General features: G+C 45.4%; 2 protein-coding genes across 6 annotated transcripts in view; both read right to left on the minus strand.

The window, feature by feature from the left end:
- Window positions 1-8892, minus strand: part of DHX34 (DExH-box helicase 34) — a 31178-nt gene extending 22286 nt beyond the window's left edge. For 2 of the 4 annotated variants that reach the window (XM_063111976.1, XM_063111974.1), the window contains exons 1-4: window positions 8847-8892; window positions 4516-5508; window positions 2075-2386; window positions 574-828 (exon numbers count right to left, since the gene is read on the minus strand). In XM_063111976.1, the coding sequence (XP_062968046.1) occupies window positions 574-828; window positions 2075-2386; window positions 4516-5220 (1272 nt within the window). In that variant the 5' untranslated portion in view covers window positions 5221-5508; window positions 8847-8892. Of the gene's footprint in view, window positions 1-573; window positions 829-2074; window positions 2387-4515; window positions 5509-7088; window positions 7354-8846 lie in introns of those variants that run through there. The other 2 variants (XM_063111975.1, XM_063111977.1) reach the window with 2 other exon arrangements.
- A 3692-nt stretch (window positions 8893-12584) lies between these two features.
- C5AR2 (complement C5a receptor 2) lies at window positions 12585-19606 on the minus strand. 2 transcript variants are annotated; one of them, XM_063111119.1, is made up of 3 exons: window positions 19421-19606; window positions 16245-16327; window positions 12585-15314 (listed from the first exon to the last, which is right to left on the minus strand). In XM_063111119.1, exons 2-3 carry the CDS (start codon window positions 16288-16290, stop codon window positions 14287-14289), a joined length of 1074 nt encoding a protein of 357 aa, XP_062967189.1. In that variant the 5' UTR covers window positions 16291-16327; window positions 19421-19606; the 3' UTR covers window positions 12585-14286. The 2 variants fall into 2 exon arrangements, with proteins under 2 accessions (XP_062967189.1, XP_062967190.1); XM_063111120.1 differs by lacking the exon at window positions 16245-16327.
- Window positions 19607-20921: the final 1315 nt, after the last annotated feature.

Below are 20921 nucleotides of genomic sequence, written 5' to 3' on the forward strand. Positions count from 1 at the left end.
GCCCCACCCACCGCTCCAGTCCCATCTCTCCTGACTTCCCCTTCACAGTCTGGACGCCAGCCACACTGCATGCTGTTTCCCAGTTGCTCCATATTTCTTTCCCCACAGGCCCTTTGCACAAACCCCTTACTTCTAAGAGACAGTCAAGCACAATTGTTAAGAGCAGAGGCAACAACTATGGCCTGTGGACCAAATCCAGCCTGCCACCTGTTTTTGTAAATAAAGCATTACAGCAACACTGCCTCACCCGTTTAGTTTCTGGCTGTTTTAACACCACAGGGGTAGAGCTAAGCAGCTATGACAGAGAGCCCGTGGTCCTCCAAGCTGAAAATATTTACTCTCTTGCTCTTCACAAAAAGTTTGCCGACCTGTGATTAAGAGCCTGGGCTCAGGGCCAAACTCCTCAAGTTCACAGCCTGGCCCTGCCGCTAGGTGGCTATGCACCTTTACATAAATGTAACACACATCTCTGTGTTTGTGGAGTCAGATCAGTCCTGCATATAGCTACCTTGACCTCCTCCTCCTTCCTGGCCTGCACAGACCTGCCCCACTCTGCCTGGCTTTGTGTGATACCTTGTCCTGGTCGGCCACAGAGAGGGCGCTGTGCAGCGGCAGCACCACCCAGCGCTGGGTGTGGCTGGCATAGGTCTGGGCAGCCTCAAGCACGGTGCTGATCTCTGCCATGCCACTGAGGAAGACCAAGAGGTCACCCCGCTCCTCAGGAGGATACTTGTTGTCAATGGCCTCCAGCACCCTCAGAAAAGGCTGCGGGTCCAACTTTTCCGACTTGGACGTTGTTGGCTCCACTTCCTGTGGCTGGTATACAACCTGTGACAAGACAACCCCCGGCAGGAGCACACCCTGTCACTCTAGCTCAGAGCAACAGAGTGGGGAGATCACAAGCTGACGGAGAAGACAAGGGTCAGTCAGGCAGCAGGCAGCACACTCAAATTGAGTAATTTTTGGAGGATGTAATAAAAAGACAAAGTAGCAAGGTAACTGGAAGGCTTCCAGGGTGGTAGTAACGTTTAATTTTTTAAATCTGGGGGCTGGCTACATAAATGTATTGTTTGTTGGTTTTTTGGTGGCTGGCCAGTAGAGGAATCCGCACCCTTGACCTTGGTGTCATGATGACACCTTGCTCTAACCAATTGAGCTAGCTGGCCAGCCCTACATAAATGTACTTAATTTGTGAAAATTGCTTGAGCTATACACGTAAGATATATGTATTCTTTGTATTTAGAGTACGATAACTTCAACAAGAAAAAAAATTCTAAATGGCAGAATCAGGATTAAACTTTAAAAAGCATTTCTTAGGAAGCATCCTCATTCTTTTTTTTATGACTGCTTGGAACACAGATTCATGAACATTTAGAACCAGAAACCACAAGGGACAATGAAGCTTTGACTCTACAGACAAAAACAACTCTAGGACAGTGGTGCTCAATCGGGGGTGGTTTTGTCCCCCAGGGGACATGTGCATACATATGGAGAGATTTTTGGTTGTCACAGTTGGGAGAGGAGAATGCTACTAGCATCTAGGGGGTAGAGGCCACGGATGCTGCTAAATATCCTACAACATACAGGACAGCCCCCACCACAAATAATTATCCAGCACAAAATGTCAGTATTGCTGACTTAGAGAAATCCTGCCCTATGAGATGGTAGAGCAATAAGAAAGGAGGCTACATCCCAGAATGACCACAGGGAACAGAGCAGCCCCCAACCTGGACCGGCCAGACTGTCTTATAAGAGAAAGAAACCTCTACGTCCAGACTGTCTTATAAGAGAAAGAAACTTCTATGTCCAGACTGTCTTATAAGAGAAAGAAACTTCTACCTTATTTGAGCCTTTATAATTTTGGGTCTCTCTGTTACAGCAGTCTACCTCTTACTCCAACGTGCACTTAGCACTCAACCTGTAAATTCTCAGAAAACAGCTGCTTAAAAAAGAGAGAGAATGTCCTTAACTGAAGAGATGGGAAATAGAGCAACAGAGAGAAGAGACATGTCCAGGTTTGGCCAGAGACTAGATTGGGAGGTCTGGGGATGTGGCAGAAGGGGGAAGTACTCACTGTAATGGGAAATAGCCTCCCTGGCACCTGCACCACAGGGGCATTACCGAAGTAGCTGGAGAAGAGTGAGATGTTGATGGTGGCCGACATGAGGATGACCTTCAGGTCAGGCCGCTTGGGCAGCAGGCGCCGGAGGACGCCCAGGAGGAAGTCATTGTGGAGGTGCCGCTCATGGACTTCATCCACGATCAGCACTTCATACTGAGGCAGACTGGGCTCCCGCTGGATTTGCCGCAGGAGCAGCCCCACTGTCAGGAACACAATCTTAGTGGCCGCCGAGCGTGTGCTCTCAAAGCGGATCTGGTAGCCAACCTGGGGTGGGAGGGAGGAAGGTGAGGTCAGGAGAGGACCCTGGGCCTGGCCACCAGCCCCCCACCTTGCCAAAATTGAAAAGCTGAGCAAATGCCATGCCTATGCATCAGACTCTGGAATCCAATAGACTTGGGTTTGAATCTCACCTCTGCCATTTAGTGCTGTTGATTTTGGGCAAGCCATGCCATCCCTTAAAGTCATAATTTTTTCTCCCACATGTTGTGAAAATTTCAGGTGATAATGCACATAAAGTATCTGACACAGTGCCTGGTATGTGATATCCGTTAACTATAATAGTAATAATTAACTGTTGTTTGAGTCCTTACTATATGCCAGAAACTACTCTAAATGCTTGATGAGTATCAATTCACTTCATCCTCAAAACCACCACACAATGTAAGAACTATTATTATCCCCATCTCACCAATAAGGAAACTGAGGCCACTCATCCAAGGTAACAGAGCTAAAAAGAGGTATTGAGAGGAAATGTATCTTAACCCTATTTCACACCACACACACACAATCAATTCCGAATGAATTACAGTTTTAAAGGTACAAGTTTTTAGGAAAAAACACAGCAGAACATCTTCATGACCTTAAAGTAGATTTCTTAAACAGAACCTAAAGAGTGCTAACCATAAAAAGAAAATGACAAACTGGATTATATTAACATGAGAAGACACCATATCCAAAGATATCATTAAGAGAATGAAAGACAACTCACAGCAGAGGAGACAAGATTTGCAGTATATAAATCCTACAAAGGACTCATATCCAGAATCTATGAAGAGCTACAAATCAAGAACAATGTAAAAGACAAATGGGAAAAAGACGTGAACAGCTGTTTCACAAAAGAGGATCTCCAGATGGCCGATAAATATGTGAAAAGGTCCTTTGTCATCAGGGAACTGCAAATTGAAACCCAATGCAAATGCAAGTGTGATACCACTACACATCCACCAGAAAAGCTAAAATGAAAAAGACTAACTGTACCAGGTATTGGTGACAACATGGAACATACTGCTGGTAGGAGTATAAATCGGTACGACCATTTGCAGAATGGTTTGGAAGTATCTACTAAAGTTAAATATACATGAACATCTAATGATACTACTCCCAGATATATACCCAATAGAAATACATACCAAAAGACACTAAAAGACGTGTCCTACAATGTTCATATCAGCACCATTCACAAAAGCTTAAAACTGGAAATCCCACATATTTGCATCAACAGAAAGGATAAATGCACTGTGGTACCTTCATAATGAAATACTGTACAGCAGTGAGAATGAATGAGGTACACCTACACACTCACTATAGATGAATCTCATACACCTAATGGTGAGCAACAAAAGCCACAAAAGAGAATGCAAGCTTCCATCTATAAAAGTAAAAAAAAGGGCCGAGCCCGTGGCGCACTCGGGAGAGTGCGGCGCTGGGAGCGCGGCAACGCTCCCGCCGCGGGTTCGGATCCTATATAGGAATGACCAGTGCACTCCCTGGCTGAGTGCAGGTCACAAAAAAAAAAAAAAAAGTAAAAAAAAAAGAGCAGCAAAAATAATCTATGATAGTCTACCATTAACTAAGGTGTGATGATAACCTATCACTAATACAATCATCTATTACCAAGAATAGTGATAACCCTTGGGGCCTCAAGCTCAAGGTAATAACTAGAAAGGAAAACAAGAGAGTTTGTGGGTGTGGTATGTTTGATTTTTCTTTTTTAATCTGGGTGCTGGCTACATAAACGTATTCAATTTGTGAAAACTCACTGAGCCCATATACTTATTGTATGTGTGCACTCTTCTGTGCTTAGAGCATTATAACTTCAACAACAAAAACTTTTAAGTGGTAGAGCCAGGATTAGAATCCTAGAAATTATTAAGGAAGTGTCCTTAATAATTCTTTTTATGGCTTCTCAGAAAAGATTGATGAGCATTGAGGACATTTCCAATTTTTTTGCTGTTACAGTGCTATACTGAGTAATGCCAGCGTCAAAGTTCTAAAAGAATCATCGCTGGGTCAAAGGGTATATGCTTAACTTTTACTGACACTGCCATGTGGACAAGCAACTTATTCCCCAGGGTCACACTGGAAAACTTGGAAACCAATTATGTGCCACTCACCTGTGAGCCATATTGACTGAGGCTCTCAAAGCCAACACGCTTGGCCAGCGAGATGCAGGCAATTCGCCGAGGCTGAGTGCAAGCCACATGACTGAAGCCAGCGGCCAGCAGGTACTGGGGCACCTGAGTGGACTTGCCACAGCCCGTGTCACCAGCTACCACCACCACCTGGTGATCCTTCAGCATCTGCAGGATGCGGTTCCCATACTGGGCAATGGGGAGTGCTGCCCGCTCACGCTGCAGTTTGGCCAACCGCCCAAAAGCCTGCTTCTGGCCAAAGTCCAGGTAGTGCAACAAGGCTCTGCGGAACTCAGACATTCTCTCCATCGACAAGCGTCTGCCTATCCCCCGAGAGCCCCATGTATCAGGGCCAAGTACAGAGAGGTTGATGCGATAACGAGGGTCGTAAGCACTTGGTAGGTTGGCTAGTGCTGGGATGCTGTGCTTGGGATGCCCAGGGTCTTTATCCTCCTTCCTGGAGGTCTTGAGATTCTGGAATCTCTGCAGGCGTTCAAAAAAGATCCAGAACTTCTGGCATTCCTCAGAACCTTGACGGATATAATCCTCATCACGGAAGAAGGCATCCTCTAAGAGACGACGGGTCTCTGGACAATTCCAGTCCCATTTCTCCAGGACCTCTTCCTCACTGGGAGCTTGGTGGTGGTCTCGGTGATCCCTGCCCTCCCTTGTTCTGGGAAAAGGCATGTTGCTAATCACAATGCTGTCATTAAATTGGCCTCAGTTCCGATCACCCAGATCAAATATTCTCATCCATTTCCTACCTCCAGCAGTAAGACCAGTGCCTGCAATAAGGAACCACTTTCTCTTCAAAGAGCTAATTTTTCTCTTTGTTCATGGTACAGGACCACCACAAATGACAAAGTAAGTGGCCAGGCACGTGGCTGAGTTGGTGACACACAGGGCACCTCATGACTCCTGCAGTAATCTCTGAGATGGATACAAGTTCATCCTGGGTTTTCAGGCCCTGAATGCCTGGGAAAGAAAACAGAAGACATTCATTGATTTTTAGGAATATTTAATAAAAGCCTGCTGTTTCTCAAGTACTGAACTAGGAAAAGGAGGTCAGGTATAAGACTACCTGAGCCCTCACAGACAGCCATGGTCACATAAGAGACACACGCTTCACCAGACTGTGACAATCCAGTGATTAGGGTTGTGATAAAAGATGCCCCGGGAGCCACGGGAGCCCAGAGAGGTGCCTGGCCAGGCTTAGAAGTCAGGGATGGATCCCAGAGGAGTGGATATTTGACCTTAGACCTAAAGGAAAGATGTAGGTCACATGGCTGATCAACAGAGATCAGCCAAGAATCTTGTTGTGAGAGCTAATAACATGAGAGGGGTGTGATATAATGAAAAGAATAAGGCAAGAGTTCTTAATTGGGGGTCCGCTGAGCTTCAGGACACCAGAAACCCTTTTAAATTAAACGTAAAATTTTCCAAGTGCTGGGCTGGCCAGTTAGCTCAGTTGGTTAGAGCGTAGCACTAATAACACCAAGGTATTGGGTTTGATCCCTGCACCAGCCAGCTGAGGGGAAAAAAAATTCATGTGTTATGTATGTATTATGTTCGCCTACATGACACGTTCCTTTCCCCTCTTTCTGATAACAGTATCAACCCCCCTTTGGAGAACAGTCCCTTCCTCAAGCCCACAGGGTTCTGACATCCTTTAAATCAGAGAACACTTATTGGTTAGGCAAGTGACAAAGGCCTGGCCAATCATGGTATTCTATTCCCCCTTTAACCTAGGCAATTGGACTGAGGAGTAGATACAAGACCCAAGCAGGGCTAACCACAGCCCTTCTCTGGAATTTACACTTGGTTACTAAGAGAAAAGCTCTCATTTTATCTATTATGACTAAGCAAGCTTGATATAAACCTGGAGCTATTTGCAGTAGGCCTGGGACATGATAGTCTTTCCTAGAAACTATTCTAGAGGAAAGTCTGCATATAGACGCACAGCCATGAACAAGAATGGTTACTGTGCAACTACAGGGAGAGGAGAAATGGAGGTAAAAGGAGAGGAGGAGCTTGGCAACATCATTTAGTGCTTGAGGCTTAGTTCCCTTCAACCCTCCACTTCTCCACTACACAAGAAAATGCCATTTTTGCTTAAAGCTGGGTTTTTGACTGTGGGCTGAAAATGTCCTAATAAAGAGCATACCCTCATATGTGCAATTTTTTGGAGGGAAGTTCATCATTCAGATTCTTAAAGGGGTTCATAGTCTTAAAAGTGTTCAGAACCTTCCTTGGTAAAGGCTTTGGAGTCAATCAGATCTGGGTTTGAATCTCAACTTTATCATTTACTAGGTGTGTGACCATCAGCAAATTAACAACTTTGAGGCAGTTTTCTTCATCTATAATATGGGGACAATATCCATCCCAAAACACTGCAGTGTTTATCACCTACCCTGGTACAAAGAAGCTAAGTAGTAACTGGTATTCAAGTTCAGTGCTTTTCCCCCACAATGACAGAGATGACCAACACGAGGAAAACAGTGAGAACCAGGGTCAAACAACCTGGAAAAGATTAGAGTAAAAAGGCCACAAATCACCTTCATTACAGTGCGTTGGCAATGATTTCACGTGCTCTGCCTTCAACCTCTCAAGAGCCATCATGGAACAGATTTCAGAGACTGATCTCCGCAGTCCCAGGGGAAAAAACTCAGGACAACTCTGGGAGTTAGAGCCAGATACGGACTCCCAGTGAAAAGAACTTGTGAACTGGTAGAGTTGTTTCCCACAGCAACAACAGCCTGTGGGGAGTGTGCATCACTTCTTGCTGAACACGGTGGCCTGAGTGATGCTAGGGCTCCTTCAGAATAAATTATCTCCCATACCAGCCAACCGCCAAAAAAAAAAAAAATGTGTATGTATATATATATATATATACATATATATATATATATACATACACATATATATATAATTCCTGTTTCGAGGGAAGATGAGAAGGCCTTGGATGGCTACTGTGATACTAAGCCAGAGTTTCTCAGAAAAGAACAGGGTAAGGAAAAGGAAAGCAGTCCTCTCAGGCTATAAACTATGTATGCTGGGCCCAACTGAGAGCATCCCCAAGCCCTCAAATAGTCTACTAGTCTATTCTCTTAGGCTTTTAGATTGTCTGGATCTTGCAGTTTCCTTACACCTGTGCTTCTAGCCATCTCCCGGTCTCTTGGCCTATTTCTCCTAGGCTCATGGCCTTTACTTGGTCTCTGTTTTCCTCTCACCATCTTTAGGCCTCAGTCTCTTTTTCAGTCTATCTTCTTGCTCACCATCCTCATCTCTCTTCCCTTTCCTAGTCTGATCACATCTCTCTTCATATTTCTGTTTTCTACTCTCATTTTCTCTGTAATCCAACTGTCTCTTTCTCCATCCCTATTCAGTTCTCCACTTGACTTTCTCCATCTATCTCATTTTCTGTTTGAATCTTTTTTTCTGGTTCTCCATTTTTGCCTCCCACCAGGGTTCACTCTCCATCACCTTCTCGTCCTTTCCATTTCTCCACCTCATACTTTGTCTCCCAATTGTCCGAAGCTTTAACAGTAGTTAACACTTACTGCTTACTTTTATTATCACATATACATATTCTAAATCACATACATATGCACACATACACACACACTTTTCTCACAACCCTAAGAAAGTGCTATTATCACCCCCTATTTTACTCAGCCACAGAGAAGGAAGGAATAAAAGGCAAATGAGGAATTAAAACCTAGGGATTTAGAATCCATTTCCTCCCTTCTCCATTCTCCAGCATGATTCTCCATCGTCTCCAGTTTTCGTCGGGTTCTCCCTATTTCATTGTCTCCACCTTTCCGTATCTACCGGTCTCTCCTCATGATTCGGTGTCTTGTTCCTCCATTTAAATCGTTCCCCTCTTCGGTCTATTTCTGCTCCCTACTGCCCCCTCTAATTTTTCTACGTTTTCCTCCACCTCCTGAGTTCATGGAGCGACCACATCTCTCTCAGCCTCAGACTCTGTGAGCCTCTCGGTGAAACCCATCAGCCTTGCGTCCTCGATCTCTCTCGTTCTCTGCTTCCCTCTTCTCTCAACACCCCCAACCCTCTTTCGTTCTCTCAGTTTCTCGAAGCTTCTTTCCGTGCCTCCACTTCTTTCAATCTCGGTCCTCTGCCCCCCAGGTTCTCTCAGAGACGCTCAGGCTCCATCTCCTTCCGCTCCTGCCGATCCTTTGGCTTCCTCCCAGATTTTCCTCGCCCCTGAGCTCTCTCCCAAGCTACCCCGGACAGACTCGGACTCCGACCGCCGCCAACGCCGCCACCATCCGCAACGGCCCCATCCCCCTCACCTCACTAACGGCCGCGAGCGCCTCAACTTCCGGTCCCGGCGACCCTCGCGCGCCCGACCAGTCCTACGCCTGCGCACGCTGCCCTCACGCATCGACCCCGCCCCTCCCCAGACAGAGGAGCCAGTCCGGAGTTGCGGGCGGCCCAAGACCCACCTCGCGTCTGCGCACAGCACGCTCACGCCCCGCCTCGTTTTGGGCGGAGCCTCTGGCGGCCCTGCGTCTTTTAGGGGCGAGTGGAAGCGTCGCGGTAGGGACTTGCAAGCGCTTGCTCCCCATCCCGTCCCCGTACTCACTCCTTATGCACAACCACCTGCTCCCCAGGGTCGCCGGGAAGCCGGAGTTTTAACCCAACGTGTGAGCTGGCTCGGGCCCAGGAACTATTAAAGCAGTCCCATGATCACTCTGTTAATGTATCATTAACTAAATCCAACCCAACCCCAAGCTCCCTGAAGGTAGGGTCCGTTTCTGTCCTGGACGTCTTGTGTTCCCCAGAGCCTGACGCAGAGTAGATGGTTGGTAAAAGTCTGTTGAGTGAACGACTAAATGAATGAGAAAAATGAGTCCTCTGCAGTCCTAGACGTGCCAGTCGTGTGGGACTGGGCCTCAATTTCCCCATTTATAACAGGATAATACCTACTTTGTTGGGAAAAAAAATTAAAAAGTACTCGTATACATAAGGTACATAAACTGTGCTGTACATATAAGTGCTCAATAAATGTTAGATTTTTGTTAATAATATCATCGCCTTCCTATCATTCTATTTCCTTAGGGTAACATTGCCCTTTAGAGGGTACATCCTGCAGGTCTGGAGTTGGTTCTAGGCACTGGACATACAGCAGTGAACAAAACAGGTAAAGTCCCTGATCTTGAGAGCTCGCATCTTAGTGACACAAAAAGAAAAATAAATAGGATGTTGAGCAGTACTTCCTGCTATATGGATCAAACAAAGCAGGAAAGGGGCATATAGAGTGATGCTGTCTTAAGTAGCGTGGTCATGAGATTCGAATTCAGGGCTTAGGGAAAAAATGTTAATTAAAAAATTAAGTGGCATGGTCAAAGAAGACATCTTCATTAAATTTGCAGTTCAGCAGAGAGCTGAAAAAAATGAGGCAGTGAGCCATAGGGATACCTTGGGGAGGGGGGCTCATTCTAGGTAGAAGAAACAGCAAATATAAAAACTGAGACTAGAACGATCTTGGTGACTTCAAGGAACATCACATAGGCTTGTGTGGCTGGAGGGAGGGAGGGAGAAATAGTAAGGAATGAAGTGGGGGAGAGGAGGAGGATAGATCATATATACCGTGGCAAAGACTTTGGCTTCTAATTTGAGTGAGGTGGGAGCCATGAGAAGAGTTTGAGCAGAGGAGGAACATGAGACATGATCTGACTTAGATTTTAACAGGATTCTCTAGCTCCCATGTGGGGAACAGACAGTAGGGAACCAAGATGAGAAAAGGTAACCAGGGAATAGGCCACTGCAATAGATGAGAAATGGTGATGGCTGGACCAGGGCAATGTCAAAGTAGATGGCTCCAGTTGGATTCTGAAGATATTTTGAAGGTAGAACACAGAGGGATTGGCTGATAGATTGGCAATGGAATGTGAAAGAAAGTGAGACCTGAAAGATGACCCTAAAGTTTTTGGCCTGAGTACCTGGAATTATGGAGTTGCCACCCACTGAAATCAAGATGTAGGAGGAGGGCTGAGATAAAATCCAGTGTTCTGTTTTGAGCATATTAAGTTTAAATTATATATTGGACATGTCAAGTGGAAAGTTGGATATAATTATCAAACCTTTGGGAAACAACTCAGAGAGGCCAATTCATACATTATTATCAAAAGAAGGAGGGGAACAAAAGAACTAAGTATTCTTCTTAAAATTTCCAATCAAAAACTAGAACTTTTAAAAGAGGAAAATAGGAGGAGGTAAACAACAAATATGAAATCAAAGAAAGCCACAACCTGCCAATGTAGGATTGAGTAACAAACTTGAGACTAGTTCTTAGAAAAAATATTAAGACCTTTCTTTGGAAACTCCAGGAAATCAATATTTTTATGGTAAAAATTAAACAGAAACAAATGACACGAATAAGCAAACTTAAGAACCAAAAATGGAGAGTTACAACAAACAGAAAACATTCTTTTTAATGACCAAGGGAATTTTATGTAAAATTGCACAGAAATATGCTTGAACGTTCCCATAAAATTTATTCTTTTTTTCTTTTTTGACCGGTAAGGGGATCGCAACCCTTGGCTCAGTGCCATCCACACCACGCTCAGCCAGTGAGCGCACCGGCCATCCCTACATAGGATCTAAACCCGTGACCTCGGCGCTACCAGCACCGCACTCTCCCGAGTGAGCCATGGGCTGGCCCATAAAATTTATTCTTTTTTTCTTTTTTGACCGGTAAGGGGATCGCAACCCTTGGCTCAGTGCCGTCCACACCATGCTCAGCCAGTGAGCGCACCGGCCATCCCTATATAGGATACGAACCCGTGACCTCGGCGCTACCAGCACCGCACTCTCCCGAGTGAGCCACGGGCCAGCCTATAAAATTTATTCTTAAAAAAAAGAAAAGCTAATGAAATAATAAATGAAAAAAAATTAAATCATGAAAGGTGTTTTATAAAAGTTATCAAAAAACTCTCCAAAATGGCACCTGGTCCCAATGGATCAACACAAGGATTTTTCAAACTTTTCAAGAAACTGTATAAGCTATCCCAGAACAAAATTCATTCTACAAGACTTCTTGGTCTTAATAATTCATGCTTGAGAATTCTGAATAAAATACCAAGGAATAAAATATGTATTGTTGAGGACCTAATATGTAGTCCTGTATCAGATAAAGTAAAAAAGAGATAGCAAGAAAGATATCCCCACCACTGGGGAGCTCACAGTCTAGTTGGAAGAAAATGGTATAGATAAAGAAAGTTTGGCTCTTTCTAAGCTCTGGGACGGGAGAAGGAGAGACAGAAATTAAAATGGTCTAGTTGTTACGCTTGGGGAATTTACAGTTTAACTGGTTTCTAGAGACCCAAAGAAGGGAAGAGAACTTCCACCCTGGGAGGGGCGTGAATCAGGGAGGACTCCCTAGAGGAAGTGTCATTTGAGTGAGGCCTTGAAGAAAAATTTTGGTGGTAAAGGGCATGAGCATTGAAGTCAAGTAAAACTGGAATCAAATTCCAGCTCTCCAACTTCCTTGTTGTGTGATCTTGGACAAGTGACCTCCCTTCCCTGGACTTTAGCTTATAAAATGAAGCATCTCACCCTATCTCTCTGGGTTGTTTTGAAAGTTACCTTCAAGGAGAAACAATGCATCAAGTGCTGTCTTAGAGTAATGACTCTATATAAAGGTACCACTACTATGTGACTGAAAAGACCTGAGCAGGTGAAATTCTGCAGTAGATTCTAGAGCAGCATTGTCCAGTTGAAATTGTAATGATGGAAATGTTATATATCTGTGCTGTCCAATACAGCAGCCACCAGCCATATGTGGCTACTGAGCACTTGAACTATGGCCAGTGTGCCTGAGGAACTAAATTTTAAATTGTAGTTAATTTTAATTTGAATAGCCACAGATTTCTAGTGATTACCAAATTGGACAGCATAGAACAGAAGAACTTTCAGACAGTAGAACCAGCTTGAGAAAAGGCCCAATAGTATGAAAATAATACAGCCTAGAGGATTTATGTTAGTTTCCTACAGCTGCTGTAACAAATTGCCACAAACATAGTCACTTAAAACAATATAAATGTATTCTCTTAAAGTTTTGAATATCAGAAGCCTAAAATCAAAGTACCAACAGGTCTGTGTTCCTTCTGGGGGCTTTGGAGAGAATCTGTTTCCTTGCCTTTTTCAGCTTCTGGAGGTCACCTGCATTCCTTGGCTCATGGTCCCTGTCTCACATCACTCTGCCCTGTGCCTGTCATTGCATCTCCTACTACTGACTCAGATCCTTCTGCTTCCCTCTGAAAAGGACCCTTGTGGTTACACTGGGCCCACCTGGACACTCCAGGATCATCTCCTCATCTCAAGATCCTTAACTTAATCACATCTGCCATGTAAGGTCACATATTCACAGGTTCAGGGGATTAGGATGTGGACATCATTGGGAGCCATTACTCTGCCTGCTACAGGGTCTGAGAAGCTCGAGAATAAGTGTGTTCAGCAGTGGAGAGAAGCACTGAATGCTAAACTAAGGAGTCTAGACATGGCCTTACCTTCAAAATAGGTTCATAATCTGTTAACCTCTCACCACCTGTGCTGTATTACCCTGATCCAAGTCACTATCATCTTGCTTGGACTATTGCAGTAGCCTCCTCACTTCCCTCCCCCTCCCCCACTGTAGTCTAATCTCCACCAGCAATCAGAGGGATCCTATTAAAATCTAAGTCACATCAAGACACTCCCCCGCTCAGAATAGAGTTGCCTGATTTAGCAAACACACACAAAAATTACAGAATGTGCAGTTAAGTTTGAATTTCAGATAAACAATAAATAATTTTCAGTATAAGTCTGTCCCAAATATTGTATGGAACAGACTTATACTAAAAAAAAATTTGTTGTTGTTTATCTGAAACTCAAAAAACAATTTTTTTTTGAAAGATGACCTGCAAGGGGATCTTAACCCTTGACTTGGTGTTGTCAGCACCATGCTCTCCCACATGAGCTAACCGGCCATCCCTTTATAAGGATCCGAACCTGTGGCCTTGGTGTTATCAGCATCACACTCTCCCAAGTGAGCCACGGGCCGGCCCTTGAAACTCAAATTTAATTGGGAGTCTTGTATTTTATCTGGTAATCGTAGCTCAGAACTCTCCCTGAATCCCCAAACACTTGCTATGGCCTAGGAGAATTTCAGACTCTGGCCTCCCATTACCTCTCTCCCTTCATCTCCCTTTATACTCTCCCCCTCACTCACTCTGCTCCATCTACACTGGCCTCTTCACAGTTTCTGGAATATGCCAGGTACATCTTGCCTCAGGACCTTTGCACTTGCTGTTCTCTCTCCTGGGAATGTTTTTCACCTAGATTTTAGCATGACTTCCTCTCCCTTCTTCAGGACTTGGCTCAAATATCACCTTACCCAAGGGGCCATGCCTGGCTAAACTATACCACTGCCTCACCCAGCTCTCTTTGTCCCCTGAGGTTTCTTAGCACCTATCACCACTTGACAGATTCCATATTCCTTTGTTTGTTTGCTTATTGTCTGTCTTCCTTCACTAGAATGTCAGCTCCCTAAAGGCAGGGTTTGTGTCTCTTTTGGTCACTACTATACCAGCAATGCCTGTAACAAGGCCTTGCCACATAGCAGGTGCATAATGGATGTTTGTTAAAGGAATAAAGGAATAAAATGAAGATATCATTGAGCCCCCGGATCCAGCTATGCCTGAAGCTAGTGAAATGGGATAGGAGGAAACAAACCAGTGTCCCTCAAGCCTATACCTCATTCTCTGAGACCAGGTCATGGCTGGTGGATTTCTTGCTGACCACGCTTTCATCTTTGCTCTGGGACTCCCTCAGGGCCCAGTGACACGCAGCTGGCAGTGACCTGCGAAGTTGAGCCCGCCCAAAATACATGAAGAGCATGGGATTGAGGCAGCTGTGAGCAAGGGCAAAGCCCATGACCAGGGGTTCAGCCCTCAGGGCCCTGGACAGGAGCACAGAGTTGGGGGCAGCTGCAGACAGTACCAGCGCCAGCATGTGATAGGGGGCCCAGCAGACAAAAAAGGCCGCTATGATGGCCGTGCCCAGTGGCCAGTGACGACGGGTCGCTCGGCACAGGAGGACACCATGGCAGCTGGCCACAACCACCAGTGGTCCCAGGAAGCCAAAAATAAACCGAGTGGCAGTCACTGTGTTCTCAGCCCTGGCCGAGCCTCTGTAGTCCACCACACACTCCAGCTGGGATGGGAAGTGCTCCTGGTGCAGCCGGCGGTAGATGGCAGAGGGCATGGTCAGCAGCAGGGCCAAAGCCCAAGCTGCCCCACAGGCCACCTGCACCCTACGTGCCCGCCCATCTGAAGTCCACCAAGTCGGACTGAGGGCCAGCAGGCAAAGGTCAGTGCTGAAAGCAGCCAGGAGCAGGACGCCAGTGTACATGGACAGCAGGATGACCGAGGGCAGCACCCGACAGCCTACTGCTCCGTAGGGCCAGTGTCCCCCACAGGCAATGGGCACAGCCAGGATGGGGAGGGACAAACAGCAGAGCAAATCCGCCACAGCCAGGTGGAGGAACCAGATGGCACCCACCCTCTGGTGGGCCTCCTTCCCAGTCACCCAGGCCACCATGGTGTTGCCTGGCACCCCCACCAGGAAGACAGCTGCATACAGCAGGAGTGGGGCCACACGGAGGGGGTCGACGGAGAGGCAGGCGCCATCTGAGCAGTCCACAGGGAGATCTGGGATGTCGCTGTAATCCCCATACTCGTAGCTGAAGGAAACGTTCTCCATCCAGCCCCAGACACCTGAACAGAAGAGAAATGCTATGAAATCTCAGTGAAGAAAACTCTAAGGTGCGTGTTAATCCTAGGGTGTAGAAAGCCCAGACCATCAGCATCTTGGAAACTAGAATATTACAACCATAGAACTCTACTGCTTTAAATGTTAGAAGGCTAGCTCATTTGCATCTTGGAGTTCTAGAATATTACAATCTTAGGACTCCAACATGTCAGAATATTGGAATTGCAGACTTGCTAAAAATTTTAGAGCCCCATCTCATTTGCACCTTGGAATTCCAAAATATTGCAACTTTAGACCTCCAGCATGTTTATATGTAGAATGTAGAATATTGTAATTCTAGAATGCCAAAGTGTTAGAACCCCAGCTCGGAATTCTAGAAAACCCCAATGTTAGAACTCTAGCATAAAAACTCTAGATAAAAATCTTGGAATTCCAAAATAATAAACTATTAGAACCAATTATTATTTGTTATTACAGAGCTGCACTGTCCAGTAGAACTTTCAACGTTGATGGAAATGTTCTATATCCAATGCCCTAGTTGTCAGCCACATGTGGCTACTGAGAAACTAAAGAACTGAATTTTCACTTTTACTTAATTTTACTTGGTTTATCTACCTGTGATTAGTGGCTACCTTGTTGGACAGTGAAATTCTAGAGCACCGAAATGTTAGAACACCAGCCCATTAGCTACCTGGAGTTCTAGAATTTAAAATGTTGGAATCAGAATATCTATCAAGAGGGTAAAAGGTTAACGTGTATTCATAGCAAAAGTACTTGTCTTGGTTCTTCCTCATCCTGTTTTTTCTAATCTTGGTGCAATGAAAATGTGCCTCTGGAGCAATTTTTAACCTTTTTTAATATAAACAAGATTATAGTAAAATATGTGGACAGCAAAGTGCACACATCACAGAGGTACAGCTTGCTGGGATTCATACCTGAACCCATCTGTGTAACTAGCATCCAGGTCGAGAAGCAAAACATTCCTAGAATCTTCTTAGAGCAATTTTAAAATGGGATACTAGAGTTAGGAAAGAGAAAATACAACATGTTGAATGCTCTACAATTCATTTGTTCATTCATTCATTCATTCAACACAGTTCCTGAGCCCCTTTTCTGTTCCACGTGCTATTCTAGGCACTGAGACACAGGAGGAGACAAGACAGATAAAAATCACTTTCCCCTGGAAGCTGACACTTCATGAGAAAAGTCAGACAGTAAAGAAATAATTAAGCAAAATACATAGTATTTGGGAAGATGATAAATGCCATGGAAAAAAATCACACAGGGAAGCTGGCCATGTGGGAATTTCACATGAGTGCTCAGGGAAGGCTTCTCTGAGAAGGTGACATTTGCACAAAAACCTAAAGGAATTGAGGGAGGGAGCCGTGTGGAGGTCTGGGGGAAGAGTGTTCCAGGCAGAGAGAATAGCCCGTGCAAAGGCTCCAAGGTGGGAACATGATGGTCACGTTCAAGGAACAGCAAGGAGGTTGGGTTGGCATGTTATGTGCCAGGCATTGCTCCAAGCAGCTTTGAACATAATATCACTTAATCCTTATAATAACCTTCTGATTTTGATTGTATTATAGCCATTTCACAGATGAAGTAACAGAGGCCCAGAGAAGTTAAGTAACCCACCTAAGATCACTCAGATAAGTAGGTAACACAGTTGAGTTTCAAACAGTGTTAGGCCTACTCTGGAACCCCATGCTCTAGAATATTTTCATCCCCAAATCTTCGACTCTGGAGAGTTGGAAGGCAGTACAGCCAGATGCTCCATGACCCTCGGTGACAGTTGCAGTTGACTCTCTGTTTCCTCATCTGAGAAATGCAACTCATGGAGGTGAACATACCTCACTGGTTTGGAGAGGCCTTGAGGAGTTAATACATGTAAAGCATGTCACACCAAACAAGTGCTCAGACAGAGCTTTGAGTAGGACAGGACCCAAGAGTCCCTGCCCCACACAATGTCAAAGTAACCTGGCCCTGCAGCTCTCTGTTGACTATCATGCATTGGCTAGCACTGCCCAGAGCTCCAGCTGGTGCTGACACAACAGGAAGGACAGAGAGGAAGTTGGGGCAGTCCCCTCTGGTCTTTCCACCCTGCCAGGTAGCATTTAAGAGGCCAAGCCACTTTTTTGTGTGTGTTTGGAGTTTGGCACCATGCTTTCATATTATCTGCATCTCTAGGGTAAATGTGCACAGGATTTAAAAACTCAAAACTCCTACCAGCTGTGTGGCCATGGGCAAGTCACCTAACCTGTCTGTACCTCAGTTTCCTTGTCTACAAATGGGAATAATCACACACTTACCTTACAGGGTGTCGTAAGAACACAACAAGTTAGCAGGAGCGAAGAGCGACCACAGCACTGGGCTGCAGGGAGCATTACACGTTAGCTGCTGTAATCGCCATCTACACACACGCTCTCTCCCCTCCCAGAACCCGCTCTGCCCGGCTGCTGCTGATTACAGCCCAGGGAACTTTCTGCGCGTAAGCGACATTATCAGTCTGTGGCATTTCCTTCTTAACATTTTACACAGAAATGAGAGCTTTCAGCACACACTCTTCCATTTCTTCATCATTTCCCCTTAATGCATCTTAGAACTGTTTCCCAATCTAACCACACACACATCAACCCCATTCTTTGCAGGAATTGCGAAACCAGTCCACAGGCTGCAGGTGTCATGTTAACCAGCCTCAAACTGGTTACATTTAATAATCATGGTAATGATAACCATGAGAAGCATTATTATTTTATTATTTTTTACAATAAATAAAATGTCTTTATTTTTATATTGATTACTCATATACTTATATCTATAGATAAAACATAATTACCATTCTTATTATTTAATAACAGTTAAAATAATAGATGAGTTTGTAGAGCACCTATTATGTACCAGACATAACTCTCCTAACAATCCTGTGAGGTAAGTATTACGATTATCCCCATTTCTCAGATCATTAATATTATTCTTATCCTCATTTTCCAGGACATCAGCTCCTCTCTGCTCTGGCTCCACTGTGTCTGTGGCATCTAAAACAGTACCTGGCACACAGCAGGTGTTCAGTCTGTATTTGGTGAGTGAAAGAATGAAAGAAGAAATGGAGGCACAGAGAGGCTAAGCGATCACTTCGATTTCTTTCAGTTTTTTGCGATAACAAGCACCCTCATGCGTGCCTCACATGTGTTCGTATGTCAGCCAGTCTCGCTGGAACTTGAGCTCTGGAAACCCTGGAGCAGAAGCTACTGCAGCTGAACACAGGAATCCTTGCCTATGACCCAGCAACCTGCCCTCCTCCCAGAAAAGCACGTGTATGTTCTCCAAATGTACTAGAATGTTCACAGCCGCCCAAGATGGGAAGCCACCCAAATATTCACCCACAGCAGAATGAATAAACACATCATGGTATATTCACACCGTAGAATATTCTACAACAAAGAATGAACAAGCCACACCCAAGAATGTGGATGGATTTCATGATATAATGTTGAGGGAAGGAAGCCAGTTACACAGGAGAATGTACTAAATGATTCCATTCATAGAAATTTCAGAAACAGGCAAAAAGGGCTCTATGGTGTTAGAAGTCAGGACTGACTACCTTTGGGGTGGATAGTGATTGGGAAAGGTCCCCAGGGGGTCAGGGGACTGTGCTGTGCCTGGCCCAGGTGCTGGTTACCTGGCTGTGAGCTGCCCAGTTCTGGCATGTGCACTTTCTTGTGTGTATGTTGTACATCAAAATAAAGTGAAAGAAGCTTCCTTAAGAAACGAAATCGCTGAGATAAGGGCTTGTTCACAGGGCATGCTACAGGTTGGTTGATTCGCCAGAAGCTGCAAGAATTCCTGCAGGTTTGAGAGAGGCTGTGTCCTGTTAGTACGCCTAAGTGTGACAAAATGTTTGGACCCTTTGACAAGAGCTTTTCTGTTGGTCTGCCCAAGTGAATGCCAAGAGTCCAGGACTCTGACCTGGATTCCAGGGTGCTGATGCAAAGATTACACAGCTTGAATTCTGATTCTGATTCCTAGATTCTAAAAGTAGCGATTCTAGGATACCAAGATCATGAAATCCCTCCCTCTTCTTCCTCCCCTCTCTTATTCCCTCCATCCTTACCGTCTCTTCCAAGAGCCTCCCCAATCTGGCTAGGTGCCACTTGAGAGCACACTCCAGACCCACAGCCAGAACTCAGGAGGTCTGGGGTCTCTCTCCCATATCTGGCAGCTGGTGGACGGACTCCTGGAATCTGCCCTAATTGCTGGGGCTCCTGTCTGACGCGTCTGGCCACTGCCACCTCATGTGCCCCAGTAAACCATCACAACCAGGAAAAACAGGAGTGACCTTTTCCCACTCCCAGGGTGTGTTTGTCCCGTCTTCTTCCCATGACTCATGTAGCCCAAAATTACAGGACAGCCGGTGAGGCTGGAGACAACATGGATGGGCGGAGAGCTGACCCCATGTCCCCAACCCTAGCGTCAATGTCACCAGCTTCCTGGAAGCCAGACCTGCATGTGGTTTCCCCTTTAAGGTCTGCAGGTCTTGGCCTGGGTTCAATCTCCCACGTGGCCCTCTGAGGTCCTGCCTGAATGCACCAATTGATGATACCCTCCTCCCGGCCTCCAGCTGAGAGCTCAGCCCCTCCCTTCTGCCCTCTGCAGAGCCTCAAGGACAGATAAATATTCCTCCCTACTCATGTGTTCTGAGAAAGATAGCTCAGGGTCACAACCTCCACAAAAGACCAAGTGGGCCAAGTACAGGACCTGAGGCCTCAGTGGTAGGCAAAACACAAAGAAGTCCTATCTGCTCTCTGGGAAGATCCAACTTTCCATCTGTAAAATGGGAAGATGTTAACCATAGTGCTTCTTAACCTTCTCTCCTAGCATAGTACAGTGGCTGAGAACATGGCTCTAGAGCCAGAATGATAAGATTCATATTCCAGGTCCACTGTTGCCAAGTTTCAGGGCCTCAGATCCTCTGAGCCTCAACTTCCTCATCTGTGAAGTGGACGGTTGCCATGAGCATTAAATATGTGAATAGATTTAAAACACACAGAACAGCACCTGGCACATATGCTATGTACATGTTTGTGAAATTAACAACAACAACAAAGAATACAATATAAATTCTTAAAATACACATTCACACAATGCAGGCTTAGCTAGAGGAAGTGGCTCCAACTCCAGCTTTGGAATCTCTTTATTCAGCACTTCTCGGTGTCTGTGCTCCTCCCTGTGCAAGCTTTAGAAGCTGAAGGGATATATTTATACTTTTGTTTTCTTGTTGTTTAGAGAATAAAATCACACTGTTAGAGGAAGTCGTTTCTGAGGAAAGAGGCAGGGAATCCATCTGTGACCTGGGGCATCTCCAGTCCCTTCCCTGGTTGATATTCTCTTGGCCGAGCCTGGCCCCAGACCCCAATAGAGACAAATGTCCCCTCAGCCCCCTCCCCCCTGCCCCCGTCCTGGGAGCTTCTTCATCTCCTACATCCTGCCAACCCTAGGCCCCTGTGGGAACCTGCCCTGGTCAGAAGAAGAGAGTTAAGATGGAAGAAACCGACAGTGGGAGGCTATCCTTTATCAGGTCAAACTTCCTCTGACCTAAAGAATTTACAGGAGTC

The sequence above is a fragment of the Cynocephalus volans genome, chromosome 10 (assembly GCF_027409185.1).
Source record: "Cynocephalus volans isolate mCynVol1 chromosome 10, mCynVol1.pri, whole genome shotgun sequence".
NCBI lineage: Eukaryota > Metazoa > Chordata > Mammalia > Dermoptera > Cynocephalidae > Cynocephalus > Cynocephalus volans.